This window comes from Acinonyx jubatus, chromosome B4, assembly GCF_027475565.1.
Source record: "Acinonyx jubatus isolate Ajub_Pintada_27869175 chromosome B4, VMU_Ajub_asm_v1.0, whole genome shotgun sequence".
Lineage (NCBI taxonomy): Eukaryota > Metazoa > Chordata > Mammalia > Carnivora > Felidae > Acinonyx > Acinonyx jubatus.
The window spans coordinates 40,836,383-40,856,990 of NC_069387.1; the positions used below are offsets into that span (position 1 = coordinate 40,836,383).

The 20,608-nt window shown below is 47.7% G+C and overlaps 1 protein-coding gene and 1 long non-coding RNA gene across 7 annotated transcripts; one reads left to right on the forward strand and one right to left on the reverse strand.

The window, feature by feature from the left end:
• Positions 1-4,183: 4,183 nt before the first annotated feature.
• LOC106965353 (uncharacterized) lies at positions 4,184-12,185 on the forward strand. Of its 6 annotated transcripts, XR_008300087.1 has the most exons (6): positions 4,278-4,423; positions 4,804-4,876; positions 5,458-5,659; positions 8,156-8,261; positions 8,553-9,841; positions 10,517-12,185. It is a non-coding gene; the product is annotated as an uncharacterized LOC106965353 (long non-coding RNA). The 6 variants fall into 6 exon arrangements; XR_008300086.1 differs by lacking the exon at positions 8,156-8,261 and having other exon boundaries at positions 4,184-4,423; positions 9,376-9,841; positions 12,097-12,185; XR_001428611.3 differs by lacking the exon at positions 8,156-8,261 and having other exon boundaries at positions 4,201-4,423; positions 9,376-9,841.
• Positions 8,750-14,010, reverse strand: MLF2 (myeloid leukemia factor 2). The gene is made up of 9 exons (XM_027074151.2): positions 13,637-14,010; positions 12,986-13,063; positions 12,598-12,724; positions 12,321-12,356; positions 11,446-11,499; positions 10,914-11,042; positions 10,587-10,746; positions 9,542-9,754; positions 8,750-9,298 (listed from the first exon to the last, which is right to left on the reverse strand). Exons 2-8 carry the CDS (start codon positions 13,033-13,035, stop codon positions 9,567-9,569), a joined length of 744 nt encoding a protein of 247 aa, XP_026929952.1. The 5' UTR covers positions 13,036-13,063; positions 13,637-14,010; the 3' UTR covers positions 8,750-9,298; positions 9,542-9,566.
• Positions 14,011-20,608: the final 6,598 nt, after the last annotated feature.

Genomic DNA, 20,608 nt, shown 5'->3' on the forward strand with positions numbered 1-20,608 from the left:
ATAGAAGAAAAATTATAGCATCAAAATCTTAGAAAAGAAGAAAGGTCTCAAGTCAACAATCTATACTTCTACCTTGAGAAGGTACATGAACAGCAAAATAAACACAAAGCAAGCAGAAGGAAAACATAATAAGAGTATCAATTAGTGAAATTGAGGGGAACCTGGCTGACTCAGTCAGTAGAGTGTGCAACTTTTAATCTCAGGGTTGTGAGATCAAATCCCATATCGAGTGTGGAGATTACTTAAGAATAAAAAATCTTGGCGCACCTGGGTTGCTCAGTCGGTTGATTGTCCAACTCTTGATTTCAGCTCAGGTCATGATCTCACTGTTGTGAGATTGGTCCTATGTCAGGCTCTGTGCTGAGTGTGAAGTCTGCTGAGATTCTCTTTCTCTCTCTCTCTCTCTCTCTCTCTCAAAATTAAAAATAATTTTAATTAAAATTAAAATAATTAAAAATAAAAATAAATTTTAAAAAACTTAAAAAACAAGAAATTAATGAAATTGAAAACAGAAAAATAGAAAAAAATTAATGAAACCAGAGGTCAATTATTGGAAATGATCAATAAAATTGATAAACCTCTAGCCATACTGACCAAAAAAAAATTTTTTTTAATTAAAAAAAAAGAGAGGAGCCTGGCTGACTCAGTCAGTAGGGCATGTGACTCTTGATCTTGGGGTTGTGAGTTTGAGCCCCATGTTGGGTGTAGAGATTACTTAAAAATCTTTTTTTTAAGGTTTTTTTTTTCTTTTTTTTGCTTGAGAGAGAGTGAGAAAGAGAGTGTGTGAGCAGGGAAGGGGCAGAGACAGAGAGAGAGGGAGAAAGAATCCCAAGCAGGCTCCACACTGTCAGCTCAGAGCTCAACGTGGGGCTCGAACTCACCAACTGTGAGATCATGACCTGAGCTGAAATCAAGAGTTGGACACTTATCAGACTGAGCCACCCAGGCACCCCAAAAATAAAATTAAAAAATTAAAAAAGAGAAAAGACACAAAATACTAATATCACGAATAAAAGGGGGGGGCAATTGGCTGGCTCCGTCAGTAGAACATGTGACTCGACCCTGGGGGTTGTGAGTTCAAGCCCCATGTTGAGTGTAGAGATTACATTAAAAAAAATAAACTTAAGTTTAATAAATAAATAAATAAATAAATAAATAAATAAATAAACTTAAACCTTAAACTTAAAAATAAAAAGGAATAAAAGAGGGGATATCGCTACAGTCCCCACAGACATTAAAATGTCATAAGGGAATACTACAAACAATCCTACACACATAAATTCAACAATTTAAACAAAATGGACCAACTCCTTGAAAGCCACAAGCTATCAAAACTCATCCAAAAAGAAAGAGATGTAAATATGAAATGTATAGCTACAAAGCTTTTGAAATATAACATAGGATAAAATCTTAGTTATCCAGAGTTAGGCAAAGTGTTCTTAGATATGACATCCAAAATTTGATATAAAAGAAAACAGTGGTAAGTTGGACTTCATCTCAATTACAACTTTTGCTTTGAAAAAGAAAATGTCAAGAGGAAGAAAAGACAAGCTACAGAATGGGAGAGAATTAGTTGTGAATCCCTATTTAACAAAGGACTTCTAACCAGAGTATATAAAGAACTCTGATGTCAAATAAGCACGTGAAGAGATGCTCGACATCATTAGTCTTTAGGCAAGTACAAATTAAAACTTGTAATAGACAAGATGTCTATTAGAATAAATAGAAGAATGCCTACACACTTAATAGAATGGGGTAAAATAAAATAGAAAATGACAATACTAAGTGCTGGCAAGGATGCAAAGCAACCTGGGCTCTCTCACATTGCTGTTGAGAATGCTGAAAAATGCAAAATGCTGCAGAATGGTGCGGCCACCCTGGAAAAGTTTGGCATTTTCTTATACAGTTAAATATACACCTTGGGAATTCAAGCTGGTGCAGCCACTCTGGAAAACAGTATGGAGGTTCCTCAAAAAACTAAAAATAGAACTACCCTACCACCCAGCAATTACACTAGGCATTTATCCATCGGATACAGGTGTGCTGTTTCGAAGGGACACATGCACCCCCCCCATGTTTATAGCAGCACTATCGACAATAGCCAAAGTATGGAAAGAGCCCAAATGTCCATCGATGGGTGAATGGATAAAGAAGATGTGGTATTTATATACAATGAAGTATTACTCAGCCATCAAAAAGAATGAAATCTTGCCATTTGCAACTATGTGGATGGAACTGGAGGGTATTATGCTAAGTGAAATTAGTCAGAGAAAGACAAAAAGCATATGACTTCACTCATATGAGGACTTTAAGAGACAAAACAGATTAACATAAGGGAAAGGAAACAAAAATAATATAAAAACAGGGAGGGGGACAAAACAGAAGAGACTCATAAATATGGAGAACAAATTGAGGGTTACTGGAGGGGTTGTGGGGTGGGGGATGGCTAAATGGGTAAGGGGCATCAAGGAATCTACTCCTGAAATCATTGTTTCACTATATACTAACTAATTTGGATGTAAATTTTAAAAAATTAAAAATAAAATTAAAAAAATTAAAAATATATATATATATATATACACTTACCATATGACCTCACAATCCCACTCCATTTCATTCCTAAAGAAATTAAACATGTTCACACAAAAACATGTACACAAATGTTTATGGCAGTTCTGTCCATTATTGCCCCAAACTGGAAACTGGAATGTCCTTGGACAGGTGAATGGATAAACAGACTATAAGCACACAGAATACTACTCAGCAATAAAAAGGAGTAAACTATTAATACACGCAACAGCATGAGTGAATCTCAAAGGCATTATGCTGAAAGAAAGAGCTTCTCTCATGTATGATTTCATTATATGACATTCTGGAAATGGCAGAATTATAGCAGTGGGAAACAAATTGGTGGTTGTCAGGGTTAGGATTGGAGGAAGGGTGTGACCACAAAGGAGCAGCAGGACGGGGTTGGGGGTGATGGAACTTTTTTGATCCTGATTGTGGTGGTGCTTACACAGATCTGCATGTGTTAAAAGTCACAGAACTGTACACACACACACGTACACACACACACACACACGTACACACACACACACACACACACACAGCAATTTTACTATATGTTAAAAGATACAAGATTTAGGGCACCTGGGTGTCTTAGTCAGTTGAGCGCCTGACTTGATTTCGGCTCAGGTCATGATCTCACAGTTTGGGTTTGGAGTCCCACATTAGGCTCTGCACTGATAGCATGGAGCCTGCATGATTCTCTCTGTCCCTCTCTCTCCACTCCTCCCACCTCTCTCTGTCTCTCAAAATAAATAAACTTAAAAAAAATACAAGACTTTAAAAAACAGGCATATAGGCTACTGGTATTCATCATTTTAAGCAATGTTATTACTTGAGTAATTTTTAAATGGTTTCTTCTTGGGGCGCCTGGGTGGCTCAGTCGGTTAGATGGCTGACTTTGACTCAGGTCATGATCTCACAGCTTGAAGGCTCATGGGTTCAAGGCCCATGTCAGGCTCTGTCCTGGTAGCTCAGAGCCTGGAGCCTGCTTCCGATTCTGTGTCTCCCTCTCTCTCTCTGCCCCTCCCCTGCTCAGGCTCTGTCTGTATGTCTCTCTCTCAAAAATAAATAAACACTAAAAAATTTTTTTTAATTGTTTCTTTTAATGTTTATTTTTGAGACAGCATGTGCAAGCAGGGGAGGGGCAGAGAGAGAGAGAGGGAGAAACAGAGGATCCGAAGCGGGCTCCATGCTGACAGAAGAGAGCCCGACGTGGGACTTGAACCTGTGAGCCACGAGATCATGATCTGAGCCAAAGTCTGATGCTTAACCGACTGAGCCACCCAGGCGCCCCTAATACAAAAGTTTTTAAACATTACCGAGGAACTATTTAAAGGAACCCCATGGTGGGGCGCCTGGGTGGCTCAGTCGGTTAAGCGTCCGACTTCAGCTCAGGTCACGATCTCACGGTCAGTGAGTTCGAGCCCCGCGTCGGGCTCTGGGCTGATGGCTCAGAGCCTGGAGCCTGCTTCCGATTGTGTCTTCCTCTCTCTCTGCCCCTCCCCCGTTCATGCTCTGTCCCTCTCTGTCTCAAAAAAAAATAAATAAACGTTAAAAAAACAAAATAAATAAATAAATAAAGGAACCTCATGGTGACACATTCTGTACAACCCATTAGTATCCTTTGTGTCAATCCGGATTTTGAGCCCTGGCTTTTGCAGTGCTGCTAAGCTAGCTAACTGCGTGATCAATAGTCACCTCTGTTTCCTAAGCAGTGACATAGGAGCTGGGGTTTGGATGACACCTGTAATTGTTGCTAAGCTGTGTGGAATCCTCTCCAACCTCAAGATTCCGCTTCAGGAGGTCCGGGGTGGTGATGCCCATCTGCTACCATACTTGGTAACATCCAGAGAAGGTGAGCCGCAAGGTCTCTAACTCTAAAAGTGTTATTATTTATAGCGTATCGTTATTCATAGCATATATTTAGCATATAGCATGTTATTTATAGCATATAGCAAACTGGGGTTTGCTTACATTAAGGTCTATGTGAATTGGGAACCCGCTTCTGCCCTTCCCTGCCATGTTGCCTGTCAGTTGGGAATTTCACACCCGACACACACAAACCCAGGATATCTTCACTAAAGTCACCAGCAGTTTTCCAAGAATCTCTCCATCAAACCATTTCCCACCTCAGTGTGACCTTGACCTTTCCTAAGGTATTTCTGCTCCCCCCTTTTTAGAGACTCAAGTCCACCTCTAGGGCCATATCCCATGCCCCCCTCTCCTATCTTCCAGCTCCATGTGTCCAAATGTCCTAGCTGCAGACACTCAGTTGGCCGCTTGGCTGGCGAACACTTACATCTTGGAGGTAATTCTCCAGAACCTGCAAGCCCTTGGGTGGCAGGTGACAGCAGATGAAGAGGGTGGGAGGGATGCCGAGGGGAACTGGGGGCAGCACCCTATTCCTATGCCAAAAATAAGGTCTTCAGGGAAGAAAAAAAATCCTAAAGGGCAGACAGGGGCCAAGGAACTTGGAGTGCTAACTTATCCCAGGGACAGTCAGAGCAGAGCATGGGGGCGGGGAGGGGGGCGCAGACAGGGAGGGCTGAGCCCAGAGGGAGAAGCACCACCTGCTTGTCCTTGTCTCCCTAGAGCTCCCATTTAAGGGCGGACATTGAGGATGGGAAGGCTCAGAGCTGCCAGCGCTCCCTGCCCAACCTCCAAAGCAGCTCTGCCCGCCTTCTGCATCCCAGGCCCCTCCATGTAAGTCCCTCACACCATGCCAGCTCTGTGCCCCCCACAGGCTCTCCTCAGGGATGGAGGCTAGCTGGGAGGCTGCTTGGCGGAACCGATACCCAAGGCCTTCCCTCCCCATGTCCCCAGTCCCCTGTTTTTTTCTTACCTTTTAGCACCTCCTGTGCCTAACTGTCCCTGTCTTCACCTCCCCAGCTTCCAGTGCAGCCCCACCTGGATCCCACCCCTCTAATCTGAAGACCCCAGTAATGTCTAAGGAGAGAAATAAAGACAACTTTTTTTTTTTTAATCCCTATCCCAACTGGAATGGACTGGGAGAAGGAAACCTTGACCCTTGCTGCTCCGTCAGCCGTTGGGAGGCCCCATGCCCAGGACTGGGAGCATCGGGGCAGGGCAGGTATGTGGAGTATTTAAGTGCACTTGGAGTATGTGGGTTGGGAGACCTGAATACTGGGTTATCGTTGTGGATCAACTCCTGGTCCTCTGGGTGACCGGTTTGTGACTTGGGCATTGGATTGCAGAAGAAGGGAGGAAAGGGACATTGGATAAAGGGTGTCAGTAGGACCCGATGCCCTTTGTTACCATAGGAAGGAAAACATCCCAAACTGCAAGCAGGCCTGGGTCAGAGTGGCCCAAAACATTTGCTTCTACTTGTTGGTCTGGAAAGCTGAGGCCTGGAAAGGGCAGAAGATAATAATTGGGTAGCTGGCACCACAGAGGGCTGGAGGCCAGGATGATGATTTCCAAGTTGTGGCTGGGAGTATTTTAGGAGTCCTGAGGACGGGCACAGAGATGAGGATCACCAGAGAGCATCAAAGGAGCAAGACAGAGGAATCAGGGAGAAATCAGTCATTTGTAACCCGTGCACTGTGTCAAATGCTTTCTGCATACTACATCACGGATTTCAGTTCTGCAGGATGGACCCATGTCTCCACTGCCATCAGCGAGCGCCTAGAAAGGCCCATTTTACAAAGTGGGAAACTGATGAGAGATTAAGAATTCTTCCCGGTCCATTTTACAAAGTGGGAAACTGATGAGAGATTAAGAATTCTTCCCGGTCATGCTAAGTGGTGGAGCCAGGTCTTACTCAAGTCAGGCTGCGTTCATAATTTCACTCCTGTAGATAGCTTAACCTCCAGCCAAATATCAGCCATGAGGAAAATAATGCGTCCAACCATGTCCTCCAGATGCTGGGGCCAAGGGCTGGGGGATGGCTGTTGTGAATGAGGCTGGGCCCAGTTGGAGAGTTGACCAGAAATAAAATGTCGGCTTCCTTCCCGAGGGTTCCTTTCCCATTTCTGCCCCCTGGCCCTCACCCTGCAGTGGCAGACAGGTCAACAAGTGCCAGGGGGCTGGTTCTTGGGCACCTCACTCGGAGAATGTTGCTCACTAACTCCCCACAACAGATCCCTGCTGAGAACCAGTCACGGGTTCTAGGAGTAAGAAGCACTGAGTTGAAGGGTGGTCCTCACCCAAGTGCAGGAAGTAGGGGTGAAAATCAGTTCATGTGTCTGAAAGCCAGTTCCCATATGGGAGAGCTCGTGAAACACTAGGTTGACTCACCTAGATTGAAATCCGGGTAACCCTTGCCCTGCTCCAGCCCCCACTCAGAACCATACCTGTGAGTGTGGGCATTGTGAAATCCAGATTGACCAGGTTGGCCATGAACTGCAGCCTAAGATTTTACAGCTTGCCGGAAACTTCAGGGAAGTGAATAACTTGCCCAAGACCACATGGCTGGGCTGGTGGCAGAGCCGAGGACCCAGCCTCTGGGCATCCCTTACAAGTCTAGGGTTCTTTGTCCTGTGGGCTCCACAGGAGACTCACGAAAGCTGTTCCCACTCCCAGAAGAAGGACATATATGTCTGTTTGGACAGAGCACAGATTGACACTTGGGACTGACGGTTGTGGACGCTTTGAGTCCCATCATCTACAATTCAGCCACTCAGCCACCCGGGAGGAGATGAATTATCTATACAGGCACCCCTCACCTTTTACAAGTTTACATTAAGCCACTTCACATGTGCAGAAGACCGGTTTGGGCTAACACAAAGAAATACGAAGGGGATTTTTGCTTTTGCCAAAGTGAAAATAGCTTTCGGCAAGCTTTTGATTTTGCAGCAAGTTGTAGAGGTGCCATATGCCCAGAGCAGCAAGAGGGCGGTCACCACGCTCCTTCCCCCAGAGCTATACTCAGCTTCTCTGCATCAGGCCTAGCTCTGAGCCGTCTGTGAGCATCCGTTTGCTCTGTGTGTCCCTTAGCAAGACGGTTTCAGAAAATTCAAGGTTATTTTTTGGGTCTGGGAATGCTCAAACACTTCTCCATAGAGGTTAATAGTAATCGGTTCGCTTTATGCCATTTCAGCTTCCGAAAGCTTTCACAGGAACACTCTGTTTTCGGATAGCGGGGGGAGCCTGTACTTGTTTGACTTCGGAGATTCCTGGATTCTTTTGGCCACAGGGTTGGTTCCCTTGACCCTGATCATGGATCTTCACCAGCCCTATGTAATGAGATTTGGCACGTGTCCTGGAATAGGACGTCAATGCATGATCGTTGCTCTCTACTTCCTCCCTCTGCTCGTTCAGCTACTAGACAGATCCTCTTGAATCTGTTTGTTCACAGAGGACATGGGAAAGATCCTCCCTTCCCTAAGAGGAACCAGAGCCTGGAGTTGTTTGTGTGTGTGTGTTGTTTTTTAAGTAAGCTCTACGCCCAACATGGGGCTTAAACTCACAACCCTGAGATTAAGAGTCGCATGCTGTGCTGACTGAGCCAGCCAGGTGCCTGTGCTGTTTTGTTTCTTTGACTTTGATTTACCATCAACTGAGAAGAACCAAAGATTGTTATAAAAAAACCATCACCAGACCCTTACCAGCATTTACTATCATTAAGTTCCCAAGAACAGAGTGACCCATTTGGCCGAGCCAGGTCAAGCCAAGAGTGAACGTCTTAAGAAATTTGAGCACTTCATGCCCTTCCAGTACTGCTCAGGTTCCAGGTTGGTTTTCTTCTCTGGTCTCCTTCCCTGGGCTCAAATTCTCAACAACTGAGGGTGGAAGGACATTGCTGACTCCAAAGTGCCTCCCCCTCGAAGGCCTGTGCCTTCCTGCTCGGTACCACAGGTGTTCCCACCCACAGTCCAGGGGAGAATCTATGCCCAAGGGACAAGGGGCACCAAATTCCTCAGGCACCTAGGAGATATGCCTTACATTCTCCCTGACATGTGAAGTTACAGTAAAAGCAAGGGAGACAGCAGCCAAGGGTGAAACTGCTTGTTTTCACCCATCAGCTTAGCCCAACTGACTTCCGCTGCTGCTGCTCTGGGCTCTGACTGTCCCACTGTTGTTACCACCGAAGTACTGGGCTTGAACTCGAGTTAAGAAGGCCACACGTGGAGACAGAGCGAAGGCAAGAAGGTGACGAGAAGACAGGAGGGTTGAATTTGAACAGGGAAAAGATCAAAAGTAAAGCCAGAATCCTACTTGCTCTTTTTTCCATTCTCCTTTATTCCATAAACACCTAGTTACAAGTTGCACAAATCAAAAAATAAAGGCAGAGGAGGGTGTAGGGAAGGTTTCTGTGATGTGCAGGGAGTGGGAAGGGAGAAAGGGTTGGGAGCCAGTCCTCTCCCTCCACACACAGCCCTGGATAAGGGCTATGGCCTCTGCAGTGGGGGATCTGAGGAGGTGGGCAAAGATCCAGGGCAGCTGAGGGATAGAGGAAGCCCCTAAACCCAGAGCTCACCCCAAAAGCCCCTTCGACGCATGGCGAGGGTAGAAAGGGGAAGGTGAGGAGGCTCAAAGATGGAGCAGCAAAATGAAAAATCAAGTTAGCAGATACAGGAGAAGTGGACTCATCATGGTAGGGGATTAAAGAAGGAAAAACTAGGTAAAGGGGGCAGTGAAAGGTTCTCCCTGAGACCCCCAGGGAGAGGTGGGGGGCCAGCTTGCCTGTTAATTTAATATTAAATTGGGAGTGGGAGCTGGAGAGGAAAAAGTTATTTGGGGGATGATTTCTCAGCCTCTCAGCCTGTACCTGGAAGGGAAAGAGAGAAGAGCGAGTCAAAAGACAAAACGTAAAGGCCAGGAGTTGGGTTTACTCTCCCATTCCAGTGGCAGCATTCTTCTCTTCATGCCAACTAAAACTTACACCATCAAAGGCAGTAATTGCTGGGCACCTGGACTCCTTCTGCCTCATGACAAAGGAATGTGCACAGGTACGTGCCTCAACCCCCCCTCCGTGCCTGACACCTTACAATTCCTCCCTCTCAATACTTACAAGAGAGGCTGAGGGCCTAGGGCCCTCACCAGTCATAGCGGCGGGACTGTCGGGAGGGGGAGTCCTCAGGTCCCTGTATAGCCAGGCGGGGAGGCCCCTCAGCCCTTCGTCCCCCACCCCCTGAAGCCTCATGCCGTCGAAATTCCAGAGGGCGCTGCTGCCGGAATCGGGATGTCTCCCTCCGCCATTCATCATCAAATGCTGCAGCCTCACCTGAAGAGCACAGAGACCAGACGTGACATTTAAATATACAGGCTGGCTTCTGGAAGCAGAGGCAAGCGTGAGCCACAGCCTTCTCAAGTGAACAAATACAGCAAAGGCTGAAACTATGTGTGGGGACATGTTGAAGGACACCAACAATTTCTGTTCTTAGTAGTCTGGGGTTCCATATGGTTCCACGAGCTAATAGCCAACAGCGATTCCAATGTGGAAGCCACCAGCAGGCCTAAGGCAGGACTATTCAAGAAGGAAATCAGGAACGGGGTAATTATGAAGTTAAGGAGCATAGTGCCATGCACACGATAAGTACTTAATAAATACTTATTGACTTGAGAAAGAAAAAAACTGATCCTGACAGTTGGCCTCTCCTTGGCGAAGAGACTGCCAGGGCTTGACTTAGCCCCTAAAGCTGACAGGACAGGGCTCAAGTGAGGTCAGAATAGGAGGCCTGGAGCGCCTGGATGGCTCAGTCAGTTAGGTGTCCGACTTCGGCTTGGGTCATGATCTCACAGTTTGTGGGTTTGTGCAGTTGGGCTCTGTGCTGACAGCTGGGAGCCTGGAGCCTGCTTCGGATTCTGTGTCTCCCTCTCTCTCTGCTCTTCCCCCACTCATGCTGTCTCTCTCTGTCTCTCAAAAATAAAAACGTTTAAAAAAATTTAAAAAAAAAAAAAAAAAAAAAGAATAGGAGGTCCACCCAGAACTTTGCCAAGAAATATCTAGAGAGGTAAGGAGAGAAAGCTGGTTGGTGTCTCCTAGCTCGCAGGAATGGGACCAGTGGCTACCGGCCCAGGAGCCAGAAGGGTGATGAGAAGAAAAGAAGGCTCACTCTCATCCAGGTTGATATAATCCTGCCGCTCCTCCTGGTCCCCTGTGCGGTGGTTTCGGGAGCGCTGGAGGATGTGAGCCCGGTCTCGGATGTGATGCCCGATGGACATCTGCTCTAGCCCACTGTCCGAGTCCCGTACGGTCCTGCGAGTCTCCCGGATCTGGGAGGAGGCAGAACACAGCACACAGCTGTCCCTTCCAAAGCCTGGCTACACCAAGCCGGGATACACAAACCACCCCCAACCCAATCATGAAAAAAGAAGCCAGGGTTTCTGTGCGTGTCATTCAACCCTGCGTTCTCTGGGATATCAGAAGCCCTTCAACTCACCCCGCCTGGTGCCGAGCGCATCTCTGACGTCTCCTGGTAGACCTTGGGGGCACCATCACCCGTATTGGAGTAGGAGATGACAGTGGAGGATGAAAAGGTCTGGCAATTGCCTCCAGCTGTCATGTGTTCCTGTGGAGGAAAACACACAGCAGCACTGAACGGTCCCTCTGGCGAAGGGATCCCACATTTCAGCTGCCTGTTCCTGTCTGTATCTTTCTTACAAAACATGAGAAATGAGAAAACATCAGGACTCATCAGTACCCCCCAAATTCCTCTGAGTCCAACAATAAACAAGAAAGACCTTTAGAGACTGAGCCTTAATCGCATGCTTAGTAAGACTGCTCCTGCTGCTTCCTAGTTAGGCCACGAGAACAGATAAGGGAACCCAATGCTCTCTGGGTTCAATGACTTTATCCGGCTTGAGCCTTTCCCTAGCGCACTCTTGCCTGCCCCCGCCTCAGAGGACTCAAGAAGGTGTCGCCAGCCATCACTGAGAACAAGACTGCAAAAGTGTATGGCGCAAGAGCCTCACCATGTTCCCAATCATGTCGTTCATCATCCCAAACATGTCCATGAAGCCACCTGACTGCAGCAAAGAGATGGAAAACAGAGTCAGGAAAGCAAAGTCAGTGCTCAGATTATCTTGTTTAGGCACCCACTAGACGCATGGCTACACATTCCCTTTCTCCTCTTCCCTCACACGGAGCAACACCTCTGTCTCTTCATTAGCATGGCCAGTACATGGAATGTTCCTCTCCGTGTTTCCCTTCCCACATACTGCTACCTTCCTCCTCAGTCTCTATGGCTGCTCTGATCCCATCTTTGTTCTCCTGACTGCCTTATTTCCTCCTATCTTTAAGAAGCACACCCAAGTAAATGAATTATAACCTACAAAAAAAGGGGTGGGCATGAAATAGTAAAAAACAAAAAAAACCTCTAAAAAGCCATCTCTTGCTGGCCCTTCAACTGCATCTCAATCCTCAGGAAGACAAACTTTGCTAGGCAATCACATTTCCCTAATAGGTATTGCTCCTAGAATGCAGGGGTCAGTAAGTGAACATCTTTAACCCACAGGACTCAGAGCACACAACAGGACCAGAGCTTTGTGAACACTATAAAAAGATTGTAGGGGCGCCTGGGTGGCTCAGTCAGTTAAGTGACAGAACTCTTGATTTCGGCTCAGGTCATGACCTCACACTTTGTGAGATGGAACCCCGGAGTCGGGCTCTGCACTGACAGCACGGCACCTGCTTGGGATTCATCCTCTCTCTCTCAAAATAAATAAATCAACTTTAAAAAGATTCTAGGGTTACCCATAAAGCTATTCCAGAGAGCCACATTTGTAAATAATATCTAAGGGCCTAGAGTGTGTCTGAGATGGAAGGACACAAAGATGTTAGGACTCACCATTCCCAGCATCCCAAAGGGGGAAACAGTCCCAGCCTGCAGGAAAACACAAAGAACAAATTAGAGACCACATCCTATTCATTACAACCCCAAGCCCATGGGCCCAGCTTTTTTTCCATCCTCCTCTCAAAAGGGGATCACAAAACCCTTTTGGCAGACCCTTTCCCCGACTCCTAAAAAAAGATCATTCCACTTGCTAAGCTGGCTAAAGCGCAAGAAAGATCAAAGGAACCCTCCAGGCTTCCTTTGGGTCTCAGGTATGTTGCAGCACCATTACCTGCATCCTACGGCTGGCAGGCCTGGTCCCTGGCATGTTGCCATCTGTGATGCTGAGGAAGGGGCTATATCCAAAGCCACCTGACAACATTCGGTTCATATGCTGACGGTGAATAGCAAAGGGGTCCCTGTGGAGTGAGTATACAGTGTGGATGGCAGAAGGGCCAAACAGTCAACACCCACTCCCCGCCTCCCCCAGCAAAAAAGAAAAGTCATGGGAAACAGTGGCACAGACGCCTATTTCCTCTCCAAGTCTGAGCTAGAGTTGAGTATCCAGCTGGTTCCAGCCAATGCCAGCAATGGGAACCCAGATGTCTGTCTGAATCACTTAGAGACCTGAATTGGAGTAGGATGAGCGCCCTAGAACACAAGGGGGAGGGAATACTCACATCAGGAACATAGGATCCTCGGGCTCCACGTCCCTCATAAAACGGAACATCCTGATTTTAGCTCCAGGGGGCTCCACACTGTAAAGATGTGGAGGCTCAGATACTCGGAGGTAGCCAGGCTTTTTGCACACCTGGCTCAGTGAAGGGACTCAGGACACTGTCCCTTCCAAATGCTGTAACTGAACCCCCCAAACTCCAGTGAGACCCTTCTCCAGGTGGTGGTCGACACCACCCTCACGGGAGAGAAGAGCTCTTCAAACCTCTCAAGGAGGGCCGTGGAAAATTTTTCCAAGCCTCGCAGTCTTCTGCCTCCCCCCACTCACAGCCATCCTCTTCCAAGAGCCCTGGCCAGAAGCATAGCCCCCTCCCCCGACGCCACTGTTCCAGATGCAAATCCCGAGGGGTGGCCCTCGCCCCAGCAAAGACCCCAGCCACTCGGCCCCCTTCTCACCCCAAGCCGCCTCCAGGCCTCCCCCAGGCCGGCCTCACTATCCCCACCGCGCCTGTCTGCCGCTCCCCCGGCCCGCGCCTCACCGCCGGGCGAGCCGGAACGGTAGGCCTGGCCCTCTCCCCTCCCCGCATCCCAGACCCTGCAGCCCCGCGGGCCCGCTCCCGCCCTGGCCCCGGCTGCCCGCTCTGCTCGAGCCTCACCGGTCCCCGATTCGGGCTCAGCGGCCCATCCGGCCGGTCTCGCCTCTCGGTGCGCTGCAGAATCGGGGGTTGCGGCCCGGGACGCGGGATTGGTCCGGGCTGGTGCTCCTCGGCCTCCCGCGCCGCCTCCTCCCAAGGCTGCCACCTCCGTACCCCCCCCTCGGCCCACGGAGCCCGAACCGCGGCCAGGCCCGGACGGAAGTGACGTCACGATGGGACAGCCCGCCCCGGGGCCGGGCCCGCGGAGCTCCGCCCACTGGCGGGCGAGGGGAGTGGGCTGGGGCCGGCTTCCCGGGCGGCGGAGCTTGCGGCCGCGGGGTCTTCCGAGGACCAGGGGAGGGGAGGCCTCATCACTAACCTGGATTTGGGCTCTGTGGACTGGAAGAGGCTCCCTGCGAGGGTGGGGGGAGGAGCAGAGGCTCCCCTTCCTAGGGAGGGACGGGGCGGGGGAGGGCGGTGCGGCACGTTCCCTCAGGGGAAGGAAGAGACCGTGGGGCAGATTCCCATGGCGGGGAGGGGCGGGCTCCCTGTGGGCGACTGGGTGGGGCGGATCCTGGGGGGGAACATTAAGCAGATTTTTCTCCCCGAGCGGCGTTCAGCCCAAGGGGGAGGAAGGGCGGCCGTTCTGCGGGGGAGGCGCTAGGGCCAGTCCCGTCGGGAGGAGGCGCGTTCCAAGCAGGGGCGGGGTCCTCGGAGTGACGTACAGGAGGAGGTGACAGTTCTGCCCCTGTCTAGCTCTGGCTTCGAGAACTCCGGCGGGGCCAAAGAGAATCCAGGTTGGGAGGGCTGGCCGCCAGATGGCGCTCTTCGGCCAGGCTGGAACTACAGCCCTTTGGGAACTGGCGTTGGCGAGGCTCCTGGACCCCTCAGTTACCCTGTGTGAAGGGTAGGTCTGGGCAAAGGTTGTAGTTCTGAAATCATTTCGTTTAGCGCCAGTCTCTCCCCTTTCTTTTTCTCTGACTGCTGTGTCCTCAAGAGCTCCGAGTCCTGCACTGATCTTTCTTGCCTTTAGGCAGGTAGGTTGGTAGGTCAAGGGTCTAAAGTTTGGGAGAAGAAGGGGTGGAGTGCTCCATTAACCCGGATCACCCAGGGGTGGAGCTGAAATCAGACCCAGAAGACCCAACTCCAAGGCCAAAGACTGAAACTTTGACATACTAAATGTCTTGCATAAAATCTGGCCCCACTGGAGAGAAGGGCCCTCCCCCTGGGTGTCAGGGGAATTTGGACTGTCTAGCGAGGGACTTTAAACCAGACTCTTCCAAACTGTAGCTCTCCCTGGTTCTTTACTCTGGCTGCTAGCCATATTAGTGCTGTGTGGAGGCTGACAACGTGAAACACTTGTTCCCAATATGTACTTCACTAGGGGTGAAGGAGGAGGGGGTTCCTGGTGGCTCAGAAAAAGGTACTGGGAGCAGGGCTTCTCAGTCAGGTTTTTTGGACTTGATCATTTTTTTTAAGTTTATTTTTTGAGAGAGAGAGAGAGAGACAGAGTGTGAGCAGGGGAGGGGTAGACAGAGAGGGAGACACTGAATCTGAAGCAGGCTCCAGGCTCCGAGCTGTCAGCACAGAGTCTGATGTGGGGCTTGCACTCACAAACCATGAGATCATGACCTGAGCTGAAGTCTGACGCTTAACCGACTGAGCCACCCAGGTGCCCCTGGACTTGATCATCATTAAAGAGGGAAAAACAATAATGGAGACAGAGGGGGACAGATAATTTAGAAGCTGGCAGACTGGCAAAACCAAAGAAAGACAAAAACAGCATAAAAGAAAATTTGTTTTTCATTGATATTTCTGGGGAAGAGACTTAGTCACATCTTTGAAGTTTATTCTCTAGATTATCTCTGGACATCCCACTCTGCAACTGCCCCTTTTCCTCTTGCCCCAAAGGCAGTTTGGCATGTGATCAGTTATTCTCTCAGTGAGCATTCTGTGGCCCAGACTTATAAGTGTGGTCCCTCACCTTCCAGCCTCTCCCTTCTCATCCCATTATGTCCAACTTTCACAGAATTGGATAGGAGATCTGGCCTCCTCTTTTTTTCTTTTTCCACTACTTGGTATTGTCTACCTACTGCTTTTTAGATGTGTAGAAAACTTTCTCTTCTTTCTTCCAAAACAAGAATCTGATGTCCGTCATTTTTACCTTTGTCTGATTTTAAATCAGTGTATTACCTCTCCTAAGAGTATTTACAAATTACAACTTAGCTTCTAACTGTGAGACAAAGCTCCAAACCTGGGCTTTGTCTGAAGTTAAAAAGAAATTATTGAATATGTGGGGATGAAGACGGAAGCACAAGAGCTCATTTTCAGAGTCCCCAGAGACATACTTCATAGGCAGCCATCTACCCCAGAAATTGAAGGAATGTAATTTTACAAGTAACCTTTATGTCCCCCACAACCAGAGTTCGTGTCTCCCTTCTCCCTTGCCTTCCCTTCCCTTTCCTGTCCCTCCCTTTCCCTCCCTCTCTTTCTCTTTCCTTCTTCCCTCCCTCACACCTTCCCTCTCTCCCTCCTTTCCTTCCTTCCTTCCTTCCTTCCTTCCTTCCTTCCTTCCTTCCTTCCTTCCTCCCTCCTTCCCTCCCTCCCTCCCTCCCTTCCCTCCCTCCCTCCCTCCCTTCCCTCCCTCCCTCCCTTCCTTCCTTCCCTCCTTCCCTTTCCTTCCATCTCTGTCCAATGAACTCTGATGAACAGAAATTCTTCAGTCACTGGATTGTCTTGTATATGACAAGATGTAGGAGGGGTGTGGACCCTGCCAGGAGTGAGGCTTAACACAAGGAGGATAGGATTTGGGGAAGGAAGAGAAACAATGTGGTTCTCACATTCCCTGCTCTATCTGTTGGAGTCAAAGTCAGGAAGTCCTTGTGAGAGTAGAGCTGGGCCAGAAAAGGAGCCCCCATTAGATTGTGAGGTCATGCATTTGGGGCAATCCCAGGACAGTTGGATATTAAGACAGAATGAGGATGGGGCAATGATGTCCGAGTCAGGGGAGGCTGGATTTCCTGCCTGAGCCAAAGCGAATGGGTGTGATTGAGTGTAGGTGTGTATGTATAGGCACATATGTATTGGGGAAGCGAGAAAAACCCTGAAAATTAGTGCTAAGGTGCCCTAGGTAGAGTAAGCTGTACTGTGAACACCAGGTCAGGGTAAGATTAAAAAGTGACTCAGGAGCATGTTTCTTAAGTCAACTTTTCAGTTTGTTTTCATATCCGTATCCACTCAGCAAATATTTATTAAATGTCTACTATGTGTCAGGTAATATTCCTGGCTCTGGAGATACAGTAGTGAGAGAAAAATAAAGCAAGGTAGAGGGGGGATAGAGGAATAGGCAAGTAGCTGGGAAGTGGTGGTTGCTTTTTAGGGTGACTAGGGAAGTTCCCCCTGATGAGATGACATTTAAGCAGAGACCTAACAAGCTCAGGAATAGATGAGGTGAGTGCAGTCTGGGCAGAGGAAATAGTAAGAGCAAAGGCCCGAGGCAGAAGAATGCTTAGTGTGTTCAAGGGACCACAAAGAAGGCAATGTGCCTAGACTGAGGAAGAGCACTATTGGATATGAGAAGATAGGAAGATAGGAAGAGCAGTAGTAAGAGACAAGGTCACAGAGAAAGAAGGAAGCCAGATAATGTGGGATTTTGTAAGACCTACAAAAGGATCACTTTGACTACTGTATGGAGAATAGACTATTGGAGGACAAATCGTCCCTGTTGGGGGACAAATAGTCCCTTTCTGGAGAAACAGACCTATTAGCATGCTGTTGCCATAATCCAGGTGAGATCTGCCGGTACCTTAGAGTAGATCAGAAACAGTGGAGGAGGAGGAGTGGTCAGATTACATATATATATGTATATATGTACACATATATACATATATATAATTTTTTTTAATATTTATTTATTTTTGTGAAGAGTCAAGAATAACTCCAAAGTTTCTTGACCTGGGTGCCTGAATGAGAAAGAAATGACCATTCTACTTTCCCCATTGTACTGAGAACATACAAGTACTGGTCTGAGAATATACTGAAATTGTGTCTGGCTGTAAGATTCTGACCATGTGGCTGGCTACACAGGATAACTGATCCAGATAGTCTTACCTTTAGCAGCTGACTACCTAAAGTAGAAGGAGATGTAGACAACAGAAATAAGTGAATTCCAGGGGTGCCTGGGTGGCTCAGTCAGCTTAGGTCATGATCTCATAGTTCATGAGTTGGAGCCCCATGTCGGGCTCTGTGCTGACAACTCAGAGCCTGGAGCCTGCTTTGGATTCTGTGTCTCCCTCTCTCTCTGCCCCTTGCCTGCTTACGCTTGGTCTCTCTCTCTCTCTCTCTCTCTCTCTCTCTCTCTCAAAAAAAAAAAAATTAAAAAAATTAAAATAAATAAGTGAGTTCTATATGCAGTTTGACTACATGATATTAGTTGTTAGACCATCTTGAGTAGATATGGTAATGTGAATAATCAGCATTAGAATTTGAGGTTTTAAGTCTTAAGAACTTCCTATCCTCTAATCTTTTCAAGAAGACATTCTGAAGGAGGCAGAATGCCTTGTGATTAACATAGACATAAGGATTGGAGTTTGTGCTACCTGTGCGGTAGCTCCTGTCCATATTTGCTGAACTCTTACTATGTGCCAGGCATGGTGCTAGGTGCTGGGAATAAAAAGACAAGGAAGACATGGTCTCTGCCCAAGAAGTTTCACAGCTTAGCAAGGGTAGGCAGCATGGATTTGATTATAATCCTGTGATGAAGGCTGCAAGAAAAAAATGTATATTAAAAGTGCAAAAGTGGTTCAGAAGAAGGAGTCAGTGACCTGGGGACTGGGGTAGGGAATCCAGGAGGGTACTCCAGGCAGGATATGCGATCAGTGCAAAAGTACGCTTGCTCCATTTGGGAAGAACTGTAAGGAGGAAAACATTGAATGAAGCAAACCTTTTGAGGGAACAGTGCTGAGAGATAAGAGTACATAGGTTCAAAGGGACTAGAACTTGAAGGGCCCTGTTTGCTTCTGGACCTCATCCTATAGGTGTGGGGAAGCTATCAAGAGGTTTTATGTAGGGAAATGACAACAGTCCATTTGTATTTTAGGTAGAAAGTCAGTTTATGCATTTCAGGAAACATTTTTGAGCTTCTCCAATATGCCAGGTAGGGAGGTCAGTGCTGGAGATACAAACATTCTTAGATCATGGTTGAAAACCCTAGTGAATTAAGCTTAAAGTCAACAAGTGATGTTCACTTCTCTAGTGAGACAGGACTGAGTTTGGAGAGAAGGGGAGGCACTTAAGGAATCTTTGGAAAGTGAAATGTGGGAGTCCTGGGGAGGGAAAGAAAAGGTGGTCTTGGATGACTCTGCGGCAGGAATGAACTGGTGAAGGACAGTACCTTTAACTGAACTAGAAAACAAGGGAATTTCACCTGGATCACGTCAGGTTTGAAGAGCTCCAGAGGATCCAAGAATTGATGAACAGAAGGGAAGGAGTCCCAGTGTTAGAGAGAGGGGTTTGAGAGTCATCCATATTTGAGGTCTGTGCTGGCAGTGGGGCTTAAAACCAGGGAAATACATGTGGAATCGCTAAGGGAGGCTGAGTCACAGGCAAGTGTTCGGGCAACACTGTCATTCATTGCCTTCTCCTGGTTACTGAGTCCTCCCTCTGCACAAAATGAGTCTCTAGCTGTCATGCCTGGTAACATTTTCCTGTAGCTTTTTCATTTTTACTTTCTGTCCTCTGCCTCAGCCACATGGTGTGTTGAATTTGTGAAACTGTGGAAACCCTGAGCGGACGTGCACCTACGGTAAAGTATACAACAACAATGGCCCATGTGACTTTCAACACAGCAGCCAGAGTTGCTCTGGACATTCTGTTGATTTCAGTTCAGGTCATGATCCCGGGGCCCAGGAAGCCTGCTTAAGATTCTCTCTCTCCCCCTCTGCTCCTCTGCCCTGTTTGCATTTGCTCTCAAATTAAAATAAAATAAAATAATAAGAATAATAAATTAATTTTTAAAAAATGTAGTTCCTCAGTTGCACTAGCCAGATTTCAAGTGTTCAATAACCACACGTGGCTAGTGGCCACTGCATTGGAAAGTGCAGATATAGAACATTTCCATCATCACAGAAAATCTTATTGGACAGAGCCAGAAAGCACCTATAAATGTTCCTTCTGGACTTTTAAGAGGGTCTGTGAAGGCTTTTTGAAAAGAGTGCACATGGAGAGAAATTAAAGGAGGACAGTAGAGGGTCGGGCAGTGGCAAACTATGCTTGGTCTAAAAGTGAAGGAGGTCAGGAAGAGGGCATGGAGAATTAAAGAAGCCAATCAAAAAATCTGGAGGAGACGTAGGATGGTAAAACCAATTCTTTTTGCTGGAGAGAAGATTCATGGGGAAGTAAGAAAGCCCACAACTTTTGGTTGTGACGATGATAGCATAAAAAGACAGTGACCACCAGGACATCAGTAGTTAGAAAATCCCAAGTCAGAGAGAGAGGCAAGTCAGTGTCCTGGGAGTGGGTTGTGTGTTTCCTGGGCCTGCTCAAAGAAGAAGGTAGAGAAGGCTCAGAGAATGGGTCCGAAATGATGTGTCAGGGCTTGGAATTCAGTGATTTATTGAGCTCTTCCTCTGTGGTGCCTCCAGTCGTGCTAGGTCTAGTGCACAGGGACGGGGGAAACCATCAGTAAGGGTGGAGGAACCAACAGAGGCTGTTTGGAGTTGGGAACAATGTATAAGGATTTGGAAAACCGGGAGAGATCTGGGAGGCATTTTGGAAAAGTGTACTGATAGAGGGGACCATGTGTTGTCTGGTTTGCCTGGTAGATAGAGTGCTGGACACATGTCCCTTTTCAGGTTGCCCTTGAAATCTCCCCATCTGTTCCTTGAGGGCAGGGACCATTTTTCAGCTTTTGTGTCTCCATCACAGAGCGTTGTGGCTGACACCAAGGAGGAGCTCAATAAAAATTTGTTGAAATGCAAGAGTTCAGGCTTCATA

Excerpts from the sequence above, each read along its gene's own strand:
- MLF2 (XM_027074151.2), bottom strand. The coding sequence starts at position 13,035 with ATGTTCCGTTTTATGAGGGACGTGGAGCCCGAGGATCCTATGTTCCTG. Across the intron at positions 12,725-12,985 it reads GAGGATCCTATGTTCCTGAT|GGACCCCTTTGCTATTCACC; the intron begins GTGAGTATTCCC and ends CTCACTCCACAG. Across the intron at positions 10,747-10,913 it reads TGCGCTCGGCACCAGGCGGG|ATCCGGGAGACTCGCAGGAC; the intron begins GTGAGTTGAAGG and ends GCCTCCTCCCAG.